General features: G+C 42.2%; 1 protein-coding gene and 1 long non-coding RNA gene across 10 annotated transcripts in view; one reads left to right on the plus strand and one right to left on the minus strand.

Annotated features, from left to right (window-relative positions):
* Positions 1–10: 10 nt before the first annotated feature.
* Positions 11–15,913, minus strand: part of cdk5rap2 (CDK5 regulatory subunit associated protein 2) — a 39,998-nt gene continuing 24,095 nt past the window's right edge. For 6 of the 9 annotated variants that reach the window (XM_069169241.1, XM_069169283.1, XM_069169234.1 and 3 more), the window contains 15 exons: positions 15,758–15,809; positions 14,029–14,201; positions 12,878–13,225; positions 12,231–12,356; positions 11,979–12,095; positions 11,575–11,764; positions 10,911–11,032; positions 9,987–10,199; positions 9,778–9,867; positions 9,402–9,664; positions 9,125–9,271; positions 8,870–9,008; positions 2,040–2,086; positions 1,874–1,928; positions 11–533 (listed from right to left, as the gene is read on the minus strand). In XM_069169241.1, the coding sequence (XP_069025342.1) occupies positions 394–533; positions 1,874–1,928; positions 2,040–2,086; positions 8,870–9,008; positions 9,125–9,271; positions 9,402–9,664; positions 9,778–9,867; positions 9,987–10,199; positions 10,911–11,032; positions 11,575–11,764; positions 11,979–12,095; positions 12,231–12,356; positions 12,878–13,225; positions 14,029–14,201; positions 15,758–15,809 (2,222 nt within the window). In that variant the 3' untranslated portion in view covers positions 11–393. Of the gene's footprint in view, positions 534–1,836; positions 1,929–2,039; positions 2,087–8,869; positions 9,009–9,124; positions 9,272–9,401; positions 9,665–9,777; positions 9,868–9,986; positions 10,200–10,910; positions 11,033–11,574; positions 11,765–11,978; positions 12,096–12,230; positions 12,357–12,877; positions 13,226–14,028; positions 14,202–15,757; positions 15,810–15,913 lie in introns of all 9 variants that reach the window. The other 3 variants (XM_069169251.1, XM_069169258.1, XM_069169290.1) reach the window with 3 other exon arrangements.
* LOC138210280 (uncharacterized) lies at positions 6,165–6,748 on the plus strand. Its single transcript, XR_011179245.1, has 2 exons — positions 6,165–6,440; positions 6,618–6,748. It is a non-coding gene; the product is annotated as an uncharacterized lncRNA (long non-coding RNA).

Consider the following 15,913-nt stretch of genomic DNA (forward strand, 5'->3'; position numbering starts at 1 on the left):
CACGCCAAAATCTTTCGACCATTATTCGTTTATCTTTACTGCATTTGCACATAATTCCTCCGATGCACAGTAGCTCTAAACCATCCTTTACATCAACTGACAACAAAAATTAAAAACAATATATCAGTAATAAAATACAACTTGTTCTTAAGAACATCATATAAAAAGAATAAAAGGAAAAATATTTCAATTGCAGGGATTACTATTAACAAAGGCATTCTCTTTTAAAACAAAAATGGTTTTTTTTTTACAGCTTCAGTACCTAAAATAAATCAAAGTACAGGCAGGGCATGTGCAATTAAAGTACGAAAGGCTTCCATTTTGGGAGAAGGTGACAGTTTTACCAGCAGGACAGAAAGGCAGGGTGAAGATCAGGAAGCTGAATCGGCAGATTCAGTAGCTGCAGTTTAAAGAGGCGTCGCTGTTACGATCCTCTGAGGACTCCGAGTTTCTGGCTGCAGTCCGTCTAGAAACGGGGACGTTTATCTGCTGAGGGTCTGTAGTGTCGGCTACTGGCCATTCACTGGAACCTCCTGCAAAAAAACAAACACAAGAAGACCGTTTACTGTAACAGCAGGCGGCCGTTAACCGTCACTTTACAGCCTCAGACATGCAGGACAAAACCAGGGGACAAAAAAAACAACAAAAAAAAGAGTCAAATACTGACATTTTACAAACACGTGCATCTGACATCTTGTTTATCAAGGCGAGACACTGCAGGTGAAAAGAGTCAAATAAAATGTTTTAACACATTTACATAACTATGAAACTTGCGTTATGAATAATGTATTAATTCCCAAAAAAATATGCAGTGATTTAAATGCATTTCCAGAACAGAAATCTGAACGTGGGTTAAAGCCACGCTCCAAATTCTTGTTTAATTTTGTTGCCATATTAAAGTCATAAGTTTTACAAAGGGGATTTTTGTTTGTCTGTTTTAATCAATCCATAATTCAGAAAATTATATAAGCCATAATTTATTTTTTTTTTTTTAAAAAAACCTTTCCCCCATGTTTTTTGCAATAGAAAGAAAATATACATAAAGTAAAAAAAAAACAAAACACCATAAACATGTATTTTGGACTTTTTCTATCCACAAGTGTGACAGAAGACGTGTTATGGAAACGAAAATAAACCACGTTTTTAACCTGCGGTGTCTCGCCCTGAAAGAGTCATTTGACATTTTGATCAATACGCTCACGAAACGTCCTGCTGAGAGTCAGACGTGTTCGATATGAAAACAGCCAGGAGATGTTAGCCTCCTGTAAAAACTGAAAACAGGTCCGCAGCTCAAAACACCACGAAAACCCATTTATATGGTCTCTGTTTTATAACCTAAAACCTAAATGGACTCCTGATATCGTCCCGAGGTTGCCAGGCAACCCAGCTGAGACTCCCCGTAAAACAACACTGTCATTTTTACAGTGAATTTTAAAGGTTTTTTTGTTGTTTTTTTAACCCTTTAGGCGAGCTGTTGGGAGTCGTTATGCCGAGCTAACCAGCTCCTTGGCTGTTGCTTCATATTTAACAAACACCTGAGAGTGTGGCTCTTGGCAAGAAAACACATTTCCCAAAATGTCATAATGTACCTTTAAAGATGCCTCAGTCAACCCGAAAACGCTCTTCATGCATCATAAATCCACAAACACCGCATGATGAATCACCAGTTCATTCGGCACTGCTCAGAAAATCTCAATTCAGTTCATACCGCGTTCGAAACGGACAAAAATCGTTTTCAAAGCCAATTCAAAACACTCATCCGGGAGAATCTCACGTTTTAGGTATCGTCTTCATGCAGGAGATTAAAGCAGATCAACAGGCTCTCATGAAACTCACGCATCACTCTGAAATCCTGCAACCCAACCACACTGACCTTCGTCTGGTCCTCCAGACGGGCCTTTCGGGCCAAACAGGGTGCAGTAATTTGTCTACCGTCATTTCATAGAGAGGGAGAAGAAGAGCGATTCACTTGAAGGAGAATTCACCGCCGTAGTTTCACATCCCAGAACTGGGTCATTTGGTTTTTAGGTCAAACTCACCTCTAAATTCCCCCGAGCTTTCTTCAGCACTCCGTGAGTCACAAACACTACAGAGGGGGAAAAAAACAAAAAAACATAACGCTTCAATTAAGTTACATACTTATACTCATAGCAAATCAATTATTATTTAGTCGATAAAATACACGCAAATATTTAATTTACAACTTTATGAAGAAAAACAAAAAGCAGTAAAATCTTCACATTTGAGAAACGAGAACCAAAGACCGTTTACAGGGTTCCCACCGGTCGTGGAATTTCTGGAAAATAGTGGAAGTGTAAAAAGTCTATTCCAGAAATATAAAGTCAGACGATCTAAAACCTTTTTGGGCCCCAAGTCATGGAATGTTTTGGAGTTTTGTTTGTTTACGTTTTAGTTGCAATTTATCAAACTCAAAAAGATCAGATAGTATGACTTTTTTTTATTTTTTTTTATCATATTTCGGAGGACATACGCATGTCGTCCAAAATATAATAAAAAAAAAATTAAAAAAAAGTCATACTATAGCATGTCCGAAATACACTGCTCAAAAAAAATAAAGGGAACACTTAAACAACACGATGTAACTCTAAGTTCAATCCCACTTCTGGGAAATCAACGTGTCCAGTTAGGATCAACACTGATTGTGAATCAATTTCACCTGCTGTTGTGTAAATGGAACAAACAACAGGTGGAAATGAGGCAATTATCAAGACAACCCTATAAAGGAACGGTTCTGCAGGTGGTGACCCGCAGACCATGTCTCTGTCCTCGTCCTTTCTGGATGATTTTTTTTTTGGTCACTTTTGCATTTTGCCAGCGTCCTCGCCACTCGAGGTCGCATGAGGCGTCTCCAACCCACAGAAGTTGATCAGGTAGTGCAGCTCATCCAGCTGTGGCAAGAAGGTTTGCCGTGTCTGTCAGCACAGTGTCAAGAGCACGGAGGAGACGCCAGGAGACAGGCCGGGACACCAGGAGATGTGGAGGGGTCCGTAGGAGGACAACAACCCGGCAGCGGGACCGCTATCTGCTCCTTTGTGCGAGGAGGAACAGGAGGAGCGCTGCCAGAGCCCGACAAAATCACCTCCAGCGGGCCACTAATGCGCATGTTTCTGCTCAAACTGTCAGAAACAGACTCCATGAGGGCGGTACGAGGACCCGACGTCCACAAGTGGGGTCTGTGCTCACAGCCCTCCATGTGCTAGCCAGAGGTACCCTGACTGCCATTAGGTCCCGGGATGAGATCCTCAGACCCATTGAAGACCATATGCTGGTGCAGTGGGTCCTGGGTTCCTTCTGATGCAGGACAATGCTCGGCCTCATGTGGCTGCAGTGTGTCAGCAGTTCCTGCATGATGAAGGCATCGATGCTACGGACCGGCCCGCCCGTTCCCCAGACCTGAATCCAATCCAGCACATCTGGGACATCGTGTCTTGTTCCGTCCACAGACTGTCCAGGAGTTGACTGATGCTTTGATCCAGGTCTGGGAGGAGATCCCTCAGGAGAACATCCGTGGTCTCATCAGGAGCATGTCCAGGCGTTGTAGGGAGTGATACAGGCACGTGGAGGCCACACACACTACCGAGACTCATTTTGACTTGACTTGAGGAATCTCCACAGAAGTTGGATCAGCCTGTGATCTGATTTTTTTCCACTTTTATTTAGCGTATGATTCTGAATCCAGACCTCCGTGGGATGATTTTGATTTCCATTGATCATTCTTAGTGTTATTTTGTTCTCAACACATTTCACTACGTAATGAATAAAGATTTTCAACTGGAATATTTCATTCATTGAGATCTAGGATGTGTTGTTTAAGTGTTCCCTTTTTTTTTTTTGAACAGTGTATATGAAGTCTATGGAGGAGGCACTGGTGCAAATTCAGCTCCAAATGTACACAAACAGTTGCACTGGTGTTTTATTTTGAAAGGGATAAAAGCAGGAATTTTATTGTGATAGGGACTTTGCCCTTGCATAACAACAGTTACCAGGGCGCCCCCTGGTATCCAATCCATCTGTCTATCATTGCCAACAACAGTTACCAAGGGGTGGGGCTTATCTGGGCGTTTCTATCATTGCCTGGCAACAGTTCCAAAGGGGTGGAGCTTATCAAGGTGTTTCTGTCATTCCATAGCAGCAGTTACCAAGGGGCGGGGCTTATCAGTCACTTGTCCATTGTGACATCACATTGCAGAATTACTTCGATGCCACAATCTGCCTACTGATTTACACCAGACACATTCTTTTAGCTCATTCTCGTGTTTCTGGAGGCGTTGAACTGATACAGCCGTACGAGAAAACAAAACCAGCTGGTTTACAAAACAAACTCAACATGAAGAAGATTGATTTTAATAAAGAAGCAGCCACAAAGGGAAACTTAAAATCAGGGGAGACACCACAGGCTGCAATGGATGCTGTTCGCCCAGTGATCGATTCCTTTTTTAACAGGATGACATCTGATCAGTGGCGTCTGATGGAGAACGGTAAACCGGACTTCTTTACAGTAACGTTGTTGGCAGAGCTGCTTTTGGAATTAGTTGTAATTTTATCCAAACACCTCTTAACAGCTCTTAAAAATGAACTGTTTTCACAGGCTGACCGCGAACATATTTTATCTTCTCTGGGCAACACAGTTCCTCAGGCCTTCGCTGAGGCCCTGAACGTCTCAGAGAGGGTCAAGAGTGACAGCTCAAAACAGCTGACTGAGTTTATAGTGAAAGAGATTTCCGCGAACGTCAACGATGCAAATGTTTCTGTCGAGGGGCGTACCACTCCCCCTATTAGACTTAAAAAGATGATTAAAAATGCCTGTGACATGGTGAGAAACTTAATGACACGGAGAAAACATGTGGAGGAAGAGCAGCCAATCAGACCGGAAATTAAGGAGAGCATTTCCAAAGAATCTACGGACACCATGTCATCGGTACACAAATCCATCAAGACCACAGTTGATGAAATTACAGAACCGTTTTGGGATGACCTGTCAGACCCGATCTATGACGAGGTGAGCTCTTACATTTTTTCTAAGAGCCGATCGTTTTCCAATGAGATTGTTCAGATTTGTGAATCAAGTCAGAATTTGGAGGACAAAAATACTGATGCTGGTACTTCGTATGAAAAAGTGGGCAAAAAGATTAATGCGTTTTTTACAAAGCAGTTTGCGAAGGTTTCAATATTTCGTATCGTGGCAAAACTTAAAGCCAAATATCACAGTGACACCAAAGTTGAGAGGAAACAGTCAGTGAAGTCACTCATAAAAAAAGTTGACTCTCTGCTTAAAACCAAAGGACCAAATGAACTTACAAAAATTTATAACGGCAAAGATTCAGATTTTACAAAACAATGTAGTGAGATCATTTATGACAACGTTTCACTCGGGCTGGTTCCTGAAGCAGGAGCAGCACCTGCAGATCAGATAGAAGAAAACATAAATGCTGACATCGAGGACAAAGTGAAAGTTTTAATGGGAATGTTGAGATGGTTTTTCAACACTCAAACCAAACACAGCTGCAGGGTGGTCGTGGTTTTAAGAGACGCTGAGTTCCAGACAAACCTACAGAAGAAGAAAAAAAAAAAAAGCCGCCCGCCAGACAAGAAAATGTCCAAGAAAGCTGCGCTGATAGAAGAGTCGATGTGTTACGCCAGAGTAACGGTCGATAAGCTGGTTTCCAGAGTCTACAGGAAAGCAAAGATGTCCACGTGTAGTGGACAACCGAAACGCACTAGGGAGTGGCTGTTGTCAATGATATTAGCCGTCGAGAAAGAACGCTTTATTATTCCAACAAAAGTGTTCAAAAACTTAGACAAACGGATTTTCAAAGACCTGTGTAAGAATTGGGGCTGTGTAGAAAACCTTCTGGTTTCACTAGAATTGCAGGAACAGAGATTAGGAGACCAGATCGTTATCGGTTTTACAAACGTCTTAGCTCCGCCTCCAAAAAAGCTTAACGCCATGCAACGGTTCCTCCGCGCTTCGTTCAAACTCATCTCCAAGCCGTTCTGCCCGGGATTTGACGAAGACTCCGATTAGTTTATTTAAATTTAGCCATGTTTCAGTTTAGTTTAGGAATACAAACATTTACATTTAGATTTGTATTTGTTGTGAAAAAAAATAGATATAGATAAAATATAGATGTTAGGGCCTCCTCAGTAGTCAGCAGCTCAGTCAGAAGACGATGGATCCTTCCCGGTCCTGAACCTTTGTGAGTTTGCGTGTGATCTACTCAGGTTGTCGAGGTTTACTCCGGGTGCTTCGGTTTTTCCTCTTAAAAAACAAACAAACTTTTTTCCGATTATATGTAACTTTTAATTTTAATTTCTGTTTATTTCTCTTATTGCTGAAGCCAATTCAGTTTCACTCAGATCAAACTTCTTGTGCAGAAAATACAAACAGGAGCCTGACCTCTTTGGAAAGCAGGGAAAAGGTTTGTACATTTAGTTGGTTATTTCACCACTTCAAATAATAAGTATAAAATGTTAAAAAATAACTGAAAAGTATATTTTTTTCAGAGGGAGAAGACATCAATCCTCAAGTTGTTTAAAATGTTAATATTATTGTGTCGTGTCCCAATTATTTTATAAACTTGTTTTTATCCTTAAAGGTGTGTTTGATCTGAAGATAGAAGATGGCCACCAAACACGAAGACCAGAAACTGAGGAGAGCATTGACAAAGAAAAAAACTGTTTTCTGATTATATGTAACAACTATTTCAATAAAATTGTAAAATTTAAATTTCTGTTTATTTCTCTTTTCTGAACACCTCATCTGAAGTTTCTCATGTTGTGTCCAACATCTCTTGCAGTAATAAGAAAAGTACACCACAGAAGTTGGTGTCTGATTCTCACCATCCTAAAATAATGTTGCATTGTTCATTTCATTTCATAGTACCTGACACTTTCCATTCATCCCAAACTGTATTTATTTCTTGTTATTTTATTTGGTTTTTGTGTATATAGTGTGTGTGTGTGTGTGTATTTATTCAATGCTCTTGTTTTTTTCTAAAATAATTATTTTTATCTATCTTATTTTATGTATACGTATTTGTAAATTCTTTCATATTGTGTGCACCTTTTTTGTGTTTCTATGCTGCTGTGATGACTAAATTTCCCCACTGTGGGATTAATAAAGTCTAAAGTCTAGTGTGAGAAAACTTTACTGGTGTTGCTAAAAAGCACTGCAGTTCATTTCAGTTGAAATTTTAGACTGTGAGTGAATATGTGGATAACAGCATCAGTTTATATTTCCAGAATAAAATTTAATTTCAATATTAAAATCCAATTTATGAGAATAAACCAAACGACATATGACACAAGATGTCTTGTGTAGATTAACTCGTGCAATTTTAGGCAACTTCAGGAACGGTTTTGGTAACAAGAAAACTCTCATTCAGAATATAAACACATAAATATAAAGTCTGTGGAGGAGGCACTGGTGCAAATTCAGTTCCAAATGTACACAAACAGTTGCACTAGTGTTTTATTTTGAAAGGGATAAAAGCAGGAATCTTATTGTGATAGGGACTCTGGCCTTGCATAACAACAGTTACCAAGGGGCGGGGCTTATCGGTTCATTTCTATCATTGCCTGGCAACAGTTCCATAGCATAGCATGTCGTCCGAAATATGATAAAAAATGTCATACTATAGGAACTTGCAAATTCCACAGAAAGTACCAGGTGGGTATCGAACCCAGGACCTTTAGACTGCGACGACAACGCTGACAACTGCACCATTCTGTTGCCTGCCACAACCTGAACGGAAGTCATACTTATAACATGTCGTCAGAAATAGCACAAAAAAGTCATGTCGTGCGAAACATGATAAAAAAAAAAAAAAGTCATACTATAGCGTTTCTTCCGAAATGTGAAAAACAGTCCCTAACCCCTAACCCCGCAGATTTTGGTGGTAGTAGCAAATATTCAAACGAGAACTTTGAATGCCGAAGTGGAGAAGGGTTCCATGTGAACAGCAGTTGAACTTATCGTCCAAAATATGATAAAAAAAAAAAAAAGTCATACTATACAACCCTGTGCAGTACCAATTTATCTTCTGTACATCCAACAACTGAGCAGCGTTTCCTCAACATTTCGTGCTTGTTGTCGCTTGCTGCTTGGCCACGGGTGGGAGGTAGAGGGGCCGGTGAGGAGGGTTAGGAGAGTTATACAGCCATAGTTTTGAACTTCCGCGACAATATGATCTCATAACGTTACGGAAGTACAAACAGCTTGCTGAGAGTTGCAGAGCTACTGGATTAGGGCTGTGTGCATTATCGAGTTTGTGGTGGAAAATTAAATTGTAAAAATATTGAAATAATTGTAACCATGTAATAACGTCAAACTAAGATCCATGTAATCCATTCTCAGCGTGTATTTCCAAGTGTCTGCAGTTTAACTATTTGTTGCAGTAATAAGAGAGCAGGCTGACCCCGACTCTTCCCATGACATGTTATGAGCATTCTATGTAACCAGAACTAAAGCAAACAGAGACAATGAGCTATCAATTAATGTCTGGATGACTGCTGCAAGAAGCCACAATCCAAATTAGGTATGTTCATGATGAGCGGATGAAATTGGACGGATCAGGCGTGTTCTTTACTAAACTTTATAGAAAATGATGTATGATCAACAATTCTTCAGTTGCTCTGCATACTAACTCAGGTCTTTGTTGCAATAATAAAGATCTTAGTTCCTCTGCAGTCTTCGCCTCCGTGAGTTTGTTGTTCTACCTCAAGTTTACTTATCGTTTTGACACTTTCAGTGTATATTTTAAACCCACACCCCCTTTACTACGTAAAAAGCAAAGGAAAGTTGAATTTATACAACATGGGACCTTTTAATAAAACCAGATAATCTTACGCTGATCGATGATGACTCTCTCCATTCCCTCTTTGAGCTGGTTGGTGGTGCGGAGACGTTTCACAGCTCCACTCAGCATCCTCTCCTGCTGCGATAGCCTGCTCTTCAGCCGAGCTATCTCATTTTTCAGCAGCTCATCCTGATTTGGTGGGAAACACAAAAGAGGATTTAGTCCATGGATACTTAGTTACATGGGGGAGATACAGAGAGAGAACGTGTGTGTGTGTGTGTGTGTGTGTGTGTGTGTGTGTCTACCTGCTGGTTGATGCTGTCTCCTGCTGCGTTACCAGCTGGCAAATAGACTCTCCACAGCAGTTTGAGCAGTCGACCAGCCTCCTCTTGCACCTGCTGCATGGTGTTCATGCTGCTGGATAAACTCTTCAGATGCTGCTGCTCCACCACCTAACGAGATGTACACACAACAACTCTGATGACAACAGGACTTGTTACATATAAATGTGCAAATTCTGGAAAGGTAAGTCCATGTTTCAAATATCTAATAAACACAGTTTAAAGCCCATGATGACCTCACCTTGTTGTCAGAGCCCTGTTGTCCGAGTGTGTGCAGACACGCCTGCAGCTGTGAGTCCATGCTGCGCGACAGCTTGCGGCCGTCTGAGATCTGCTTGCGGAGGGCGTTGTAGTCTTCGATCAAGCCCAAAACGTGGCGGCCGCTGCGATTGGCCCACATCCGGTGGCCCGGCACGAGCCGAGAAGGAGCGCTGGAGGCGTTGTCCCCAGAGCTGCTGCTGACCGACCCACCGTCCACCTCTGTATGAACACGACGTTTCACATCTGGAAAGATTTAAATGGATGTTTTCAGTCATCTTCTGAAATGCACGGCGTTGAAAATCTGTATTTGTCGCTACAGTTCGGCATCATGTTAACTCTGAGAAGGTTTTTTTTACCATACAGAACACTGGTGTGTTCATTGTGAGTCTGAAATGAGCGATGGTGAGGATCACAGCCTTCTCGACCCGGCGACCTGCCTCCTTCTTCTAAGAAAAATATAAAAAAAAACAGCATTGACATGAGCTGGTAGACCCCTCTGTGTACTTACGTGGCTTTCTGTATGTGTCAAAGGTCATCAGTGTGTGGGACTGAGCCTCGTCTTTACCTGGAGAGGACAGCAGATAGTTGATGTTGATGGTTTCAGAGCGACTGGGCCCTCGGAGCAGCTGCTCCTCCAGTTTCTGCCGCAGAGCCGTGTTGGTCTGGATGCTCCTCTCCAGCTGCAGCCTCAGGTGTCTGATCTCCAACAGCAGCTCCGCCAGGTCCACGGAGCCGGAGGAGGGGACGGGGACGGGCTCCTGGGTCGTCTCCCTGGATTCTGCACAACAAAAGAAAGAAAATATTATATTATATGTATTAATAAAGACAAATTAAACAACAAAAAACAACTAAAGCAGAGATATTTAAGATGCTGCAACACCAGAGGAGCATTTTTACAAACTGTAACACTGCTTTGAGTAAAAGACGCTGGTGGTGGGGGTGGGGGTGGTCAAAGGTGAACAGTTATGTATGATTCTCTTGTTTCTTCTTATTTCCACCTCAGAATCACTGATGTGTCAGCCAATATTAGCTTATTGCACATCAGAGAATATGTTGAACGACACACGACAAGAAACTGTACAGAAAAGCCGAACTGTGTTTGACGTTATGTTAAAACAGACAGTGTCAGCATTGCAAAGCCTGTCCACCAGAGAGCACAAGTTCATTTTTCTCCTACAAAATGTTCTGCTCATTATGTGGCTCAAACACATACACCAAACAGTTAAATGCATCTGTATTAAGATTGTTAAGTTCACAAAAAAAAAAAATGCTGTTGGTTTTAAAATCAACAATATCGATATCGACCTTAAATAAAAATCCAGCATCAGTCAGGATATAGAGTGCAGTGTTTCTTATTTAAAACCATAAGAGGATGCAAAATAAAGACCAAAAGTTTGTCCTCAGACTGATGTAGGATGTAGATGTGTCGTTGTTGCAGAGTCACACTTTAAAAAGCCCCTTTTTGACAAAAGTGAAAAAGGAGCAGTACCGTTGGGTTGGTTGGAGTTGGTCTTCATCTTTTCGTAAACCTGCAGCTCCACCCGCAGCGACTGGAGGAGATGCTGGGAGTCGGACAGATGCTGCCTCTGGAGCTTCACCTCACACTGCAACCTGGACAAACAGAAATATTAAAGTCAGTGATTGGAAGACACTCACAGGGACATAACTTGTGTCTAAACATGTGTCTGCGCTGCTTTAAGAAATTATTTAAAAAAAAAACAAATACATTGATGAATATAGTACAAAAATGCCACACACACACTCAGCTGTGACAGGTGAGCGAAAGGGAGAGGAGACGTGATCTGACAGTAAACTAGACTCCTGGTTTTGAGTTTCAGCCTCAGTCAACTGTGTCAGTAGGACCCGGGGCAGGAGGTCACGTACCATCTTCATGGCATGTGCATGTGCGTTTCCTCGGACGAGCCTTCACATGATACACGCTCAAGTTTCAGAGTTGTACAAATAGCATGGAATAATGGAAATAGTAATGACTCTGTAGAATGGTAATTAGCAGCTGCAAGTAGTTTCAGGTTGCAGGGAGGAGAGCAGTAATGACATTAAGTGTGTGGTTCACAACAGCTTGTTGTGGTCCTGATGCACTGATGTTACCTGTGTGTGTGTGTGTGTGTGTGTGTGTGTGTGTGTGTGTTTACCTGTGTAGCTCCTCCTTGCTGTAGTGCAGTGAGTCCTGCAGCTGGGAGTTTTCCTGGCTGCTGTGCTCCAGTCTCTCCTGCAGTCGGTTGTTTTCCTGCCTCAGAGCTTCACACTCCTTCCTGCTCTGCTCCAGTTTGGCCGTCCGCCTGGCCAGAGTCTCACGCAGCTTCTCGTTCTCCTTCTGCTTGTCTGAAGGGAATTAAGATGTTTGTGAGTTAGCGTTGAGCACCACATCAGTGAGGGATTTGCGCACGTGTTTGACCTGGGAAAACCTTTAGGACCCCAAGGACCAGCACCAGCACCAAAAATACCGTATCTCCAGTTCTACTGGCTCATTAACATATCATTTGAAACGTATACAGACCTTATGAGTCAAAGAGCTTGTAATAAAAGTGTGTTTTACCTCTAGATGCCATGTTGAGCTGCTCCTTCAGGGTTTGGTTTTGTCCCCAGAGGAATCGCACTTCATTGGACAGCTGACCCTGCTCATCATTGCCGTGGATGAAGATGTTGGTGGCTGCTGAACACAGACATACACACATATACTGATGAGTCAACATACGAGGGCTTAACCAGTATTTTACGAGGTCAAATAATGTCCTAGCTGTAAGACTGACACACAGAGGACAGACAGAGTTAGATTGTAGGTGTGTACCTGGGTCTTTCTCCACCTCAGCTAGTCTCTTCTCCAGCTGCTCCCTGAGGCGGTCGTTGGTGCGAATGCTTTCCTCCAAACGTTGTCGCAAAGCTCTGATCTCCTGCAGATGTTCTGCCAGCAGGTCTAACAGACACATGCACAAAGATAAATTACAGGGGTCCATCAAGGCAACACTTTGCAGCATTTGTGAAAAAACATGGACGCGGCTACCACAGGATTTAGTATTGCACTTAGATTACATTACATTAAAGAAGGAATTATCTAAATTGAAGCTGCAGAGGCCAAGATATTATGACTTTTAGTCGCTAGTATGGATCAAACTACAACAACAATACAGTCTTCATTTCCCATAATGAAACCTGATACCATCTTCTGTTTAACTCTCTTTGCATAACAAATGACAACTTCTTTTAAATACCACACTCTATTTATAACAGGTTTTACATTAAAAAAAATTATATTCAAGCCAATATAACCCTGATTACATCATAATGACATCATCAGGGTTATTTTTTGTCTTTTAAAAGTTCCTCCAACACCACAGATGAAATAATTCCAAAATGTTTACAATATTATTGCAGCAAAACTTTGTGTAAAATTGGAAAGTCTTATTGCACCAACATGTTCATCAACCCTGTATTTACCTGAAGTCATCGTGCGAGGCTGTTCACCAGCATTCTTTGGTGAGCTGATGTCTCCGTCTTGTCTGTGCGCCTCTGTTTGAGGTCCCGAGCCCTCCTGGTTGTGGCCTTGATCCTGTTCCTGATGGTGGGAGCTGGTCTGGGCCATGATTGAGCGATGCAGGTCCAGTTCGCTGCGCAGGGTGATGTTGAGCTCCTCGCTGCTCATCAGCTGCTCCTGCAGCCGCCCGTTCTCCCTCTGCAGGCCCTGCAGTCTGCTGCCAGAGTCCCTGTGACCGGACACACCTTCCTCCTGAGCTCCTCCTACATGAGGGACGGCTGCTCCTGTCCAATCCGCGGGGAGTCGCTGGTCTAAACATGTAGAGGGAGACATCAACAGATAAATCATTTATCGATAAAAATGTCCAAAAAAGAGATTCCTCATTACCTTATGTGGTCTAAAGGGCATTTTTACAAGATGATTATGTGAAAGACCTTTTTGTTTCCAATCACTATTAAATCCTCAAATTAACACTTGGTTATAATCCATCTTCTTTGGTTGGAATTTGTAAACCAGAATGTCATTCAGAGGTAAAGGCTCCACACTAACACATGTAGTAACAGAAGATGAACCACAGCAGCTCCACAGTGTTGTAGCAGTGAGGGTCTCCGGGACCCTCTGCAGGACCTCTCATGTATCCACATGCTTCACTTGTCTCTGTAAAAGTCTTCACTGCATCTTATCCCCAAGGGAAACACAATTTAAGGATTGAACCGGATAGGTGCCACTGAATAATGCAACTTTAAGTGGAGGTGGATTGAAACTGGACACCTGCTCTGTCCTTGGCCGGCATGCTTTGTCCTGAGGGACGCCTCGCTGCAACATAATGGATGTGAGGGGAAAATAAGTGCCATTACAGGCACTGACTAGGCCAGCTGTACCCATGGACAAGGACTCACGTAATCCCAATGACATTCCACTGGGCAAAGAAATGGAGAAAATATGCATTTTTAATGCAGCAAACAGAGTTAATCCTGGTTTAGCACACACTATACCTGTCTGGGCCAATCATATGTGACACTTAGGACTGTAACTGGACTTGGTTTTCACACCCATTCACAAATTAACTCTATTATTAAGACTATGTTTAAGAATTGCCTCTGGGACTGCTTACTGTGTGCTCGACTGCCACTTCGTGTGGTTGGGCTGCTGTGGCAGGAGGAGGAGGTCCTGTCTGTGTAGTACAGATCAGAGTGAGAGCTGTGGTGGCTGCTGGGGCTCTGGCCTCTGATCTGGCTCTGCAGGCTCTGGATGAGTCGGTTCTTCTCCTGCAGCTCTTTGGCCAACCTGGGAGGAAGTGGAATGAGTCACGTTAACGCCAGCTGGGAGAGATGAGTATTTAAGAACACCCAACAGCTGGATTTCATCTATTGCGTCATCCTGATGGGTGTAGGAGAGCGAAAGAACAGCACCCAAAAACAGAGACACACAGCAGAAGACCAAAGAAGTCAAAGAAAAATATGTTCCTAACCAGACAACGATCATCGGAAACACACAGCTGGAAAGTTTAAAGGAGGAGTTCACAGCAAACGTCATGCTGTCCGTGTGGATCAAACCCACTCACAGGTCCAGCTGCTCCCTGGTGCACTCAGCCAGGGTGAGGTTTTGCTGAACGAGGAGGCTGACGTGCTGCTGCAGCAGCTCTCTCTCGCCCTCTAGCTCCAGACGCAGATAATCTATGTCCTCCTGGATTCTACACAGGCTGTTAGCAGGATCTCTCAGGCTCTGCTCATAGGACAGCACTGACTGTGATGCCTGCTGAAGCTCCTCAAGACTGCCCACATCAGTGGTAACATGGATTAATGCACATCACCATAGGCAACTTTAATATCTGGTCTAACAATGCATAAGTGTGGTTAAAAAAAATCTTTAATTATTCAGATCATCGTGTGGGGGAGAAACTTAAGAGTAAAAAAAAAAAATCTAAAATAAATTTGAATTTTTTTTTTTTTTTTTTTTTAAACCTCTGATGCTTTGATTGTACAGGTATTCCCAGTTAAAAGAAGAAAAAAAACTGCTCTTTGGAGGCCATTGGTCTATTCTTGAAAATAAGTGTGACAAAGGTGTTCCACATTAGGTCCAGTGGGCTGAACTGTACGTTTATTTAACACTGATCTTGGTATCTTGTCAAACATGACTGACATGTGCTGTGTGTATTCTCCTCTGAGAGGAGACTCCAGTGACCCAGTTAGGAGTAGTATAACCTTAATGTTTTGGCTGAACCAGACAAAATCAGGTCAACAGCAGGACACTATTCAAAACTAACAACACACACACACACCCAGCCCAGGGTCATAAGGCAAGTGGCTGGGTGGAGGAGGAGGTGGGGGGTTTAAAAGGGTCATGGGACAAACATCGAAATGGCTCAAATCACAAACAGTAAGACATTGACCTAAAAAAAATACTGAATGAGAAAGATACAAAAATAGCAAAATAAATAAAAACAAATATACTGCTCATTCAGAACAGAAAGGTGAAAGCCCCCCCCCTCCCAAAAAAAAAACAACCACAAAAAAAAACAATTCTCCACTCAAAACACTATCAAATATATCTTCCTGGTTGCACAAATCATGACTGTTTAAATAAATTCAATTTAATGGCGAGACATGAGACTGGTATACAGTTTTTCATCTAATCTCTTCCAGAAAGGGAATAGGAAACTTCCTAAAATGTCAAACTACTGTTTTTAAGCACAATATTTAAGATTCAAGACAATTCAATTCACCTGATCTTTTGGATTAACTGATTCTAAATATCACATACTTGTGGTCCCCTCACAAATAAACATACAACATAATAAATGCAGGGAAATGACTTAGAATAAGGGATAGAATAAGCCCAACCTGCGAGACAGTTCGAGAGCTGCCATGTCCTCATTATCCAGATGAGACTCTCCTATGAGACAAGAGGAAAAGATGCTGTCATAGACCCGTCGGTACAAATCAGTTACAAATGACTGCTCTTTTGTGTTCATCTCTCTCAGCTGGTGGCTTTCTCTT

The sequence above is a fragment of the Embiotoca jacksoni genome, unplaced genomic scaffold (assembly GCF_022577435.1).
Source record: "Embiotoca jacksoni isolate LCO1_2020_lvr unplaced genomic scaffold, fEmbJac1.0.p SCAF_10, whole genome shotgun sequence".
In the NCBI taxonomy this organism is placed as follows: Eukaryota; Metazoa; Chordata; class Actinopteri; family Embiotocidae; genus Embiotoca; species Embiotoca jacksoni.